This window comes from Lolium rigidum, chromosome 6, assembly GCF_022539505.1.
Source record: "Lolium rigidum isolate FL_2022 chromosome 6, APGP_CSIRO_Lrig_0.1, whole genome shotgun sequence".
NCBI lineage: Eukaryota > Viridiplantae > Streptophyta > Magnoliopsida > Poales > Poaceae > Lolium > Lolium rigidum.
The window spans coordinates 237912629-237914701 of NC_061513.1; the positions used below are offsets into that span (position 1 = coordinate 237912629).

Sequence of the window (2073 nt, forward strand, 5' to 3'; positions counted from 1 at the left end):
TTCTACACTATAATACACCACCAAACCTACGTGCTAACGAACACGAGAAGTAAACGGCACAAAAGAGACAGGCATAAATTGCCCATGCCTAAGAAGCATTTTCACAAACACATGGTAGGCAAGCCGTAATACCATTCGAAATTAACCGAGTGAGAGATGAGAGAGAGGTGGCAGAGCTTGTTGAGATACACTAACGGTTGAAGGAGCGAGCCTTGAAGAGGAGGCGAGAGCGGCAATAGCAGCACCACCGCCACCGGGCGGCGCCACCGCGCGGTCACGCCAAGCCGCACGCAAAAGAGGCGGAGGAGCAGGAGCACGGGGCGTCGAGGAGGAGCACGGGGCGTCGAGGAGAGGGAGCGAGCGGGAGGCGCGGTGGTGCCGGAACCGCGACGGCGACCGAGCCGAACCCTCCGGCTAGGGTTAGCCGCCTCGTCGCACTCGGGGTCGGAACGAAGGGGCGCGGATGGGGATCCAGTGGAGCAGACCAAGGCGCAGCTTCGCCAGTGAGTGCCGGCGTCGTATGCGGCCGCCGTTGGCGGGGACGACGGCGAGACGGTGGCGCCGTGGCGGCGGCATCGCGGGCGCGAGAGGGACCTCTCGATTGCTTGATTTTTTTTTACGAACGCGAGACGGACGAGAGATCTATCTTTCAAGGCCGTTTTCATTCTAGTCCTTATAGTTTCTTCTATTCTGAACGACAAGCGTTCCCTTTTCCGCTGCTCCGCTCGGTCATTTCATAGGCACTGATTGGGGCACTTGTCAAACTGCCCCAATAGGTGTATACCAATTGGGGCACTTCTCCAAACTGCCCCAATAGGTGTATACCAATTGAGGCACTTCTCCAAAGTGCCTCAATAGGTGTATAGCAATTGGGGCACTTCTCGGAACTGCCCCAATAGGTATATAGCAATTGGGGCACTTCTCGGAACTGCCCCAATAGGTATATAGCAATTGGGGCACTTCTCCAAACTGCCCCAATAGGTAGAGCATTAGAGGCGATTTTAGCGAAGTGCTCCAAAGGGAGTATTTGAGAGCGACTTCGAGAGTCGCCCGGCGCAAGTGCCCCTAAATCCCTACCGTGTAGTAGTGTCTAGTTCTCAACTTCTCCGCATCCACTCGTCTCCCACACAAGTACACACACCCAATTCCGCCCTCGCCTCGCTGCTCGTCAAACTCAACTGGTCGCGTAGGCCGCGCACACGCGCCAACGTCGAACAACAACATGCAAGAAGCCAGGGGGGCGGCACCGCGGCTGATGGCGGCGGCCAGCACCGACGACGTCGGCGACGTGCGGAGGACGGTGGAGGAGAAGCCGGTGGTGGTGGTGGGGCTGCGGGGCTGCTGCATGGTGCACGTGGCCGCCCGGCGCCTGCTCCTGGGGCAGGGCGCCAACCCGGCGGTGCTCGAGGTCGCCGACGACGCCGACCCGGCCGCGCTCGTCGTCGCGCTCCGGTCGTCCAGCGTCAACAGCGCTAAGGGCGTCGTCGACGCGTACGGCGCGGCGCCGGTAGCTACGACGGCGTCGCGCCACGCGGCGTTCCCGGCAGTGTTCATCGGGGGGAAGCTGGTGGGCGGGCTCGACCGGCTCATGGCGATGCACATCGCCGGCGAGCTCGTGCCGGTCCTGAAGCAGGCCGGAGCTCTGTGGCTCTGATCCCGTGATCCGTCCTCATCATCTGGCGTTAATTAATCAGTTAATTCCGCCCTAGTTACTATAGTAAGTTGTGTAAGTTTCGAATATGTGCGTGCGGCACATTTGACAACTCTAGATTTGTTTTCCTGTTTATTCTCGATGTGTCGGCAATGCCATCTGAATTCTAAAAGTATAGTAGCCTTGCTGAAAAAAAAAAAGGCAAACATGGGTGTTGCTTTGTTGGATCGCTCTCGAGGATTTGCTCACTCTCACTTCTATGCGCGACGGGATAGTCTCTCTAGGTTGGTTTGTGCAAATTTGAGGTCGTGTGTGGAACAAGAGTTTTTCTTCCTAGAAACAACAAGAACTGCACCGTTTCCAGCAAAATTCATGCGTGGAAGCAAGCCATAATTGCTGAAATTTTATCTCCTTATTAAAAT

At 56.9% G+C, this 2073-nt stretch overlaps 1 protein-coding gene across 1 annotated transcript; it reads left to right on the top strand.

Annotated features, from left to right (window-relative positions):
- Positions 1-1222: 1222 nt before the first annotated feature.
- Positions 1223-1654, top strand: LOC124659329 (monothiol glutaredoxin-S3-like). Its single transcript, XM_047197238.1, has one exon. The coding sequence runs from the start codon at positions 1223-1225 to the stop codon at positions 1652-1654; it is 432 nt and encodes a 143-aa protein (XP_047053194.1).
- Positions 1655-2073: the final 419 nt, after the last annotated feature.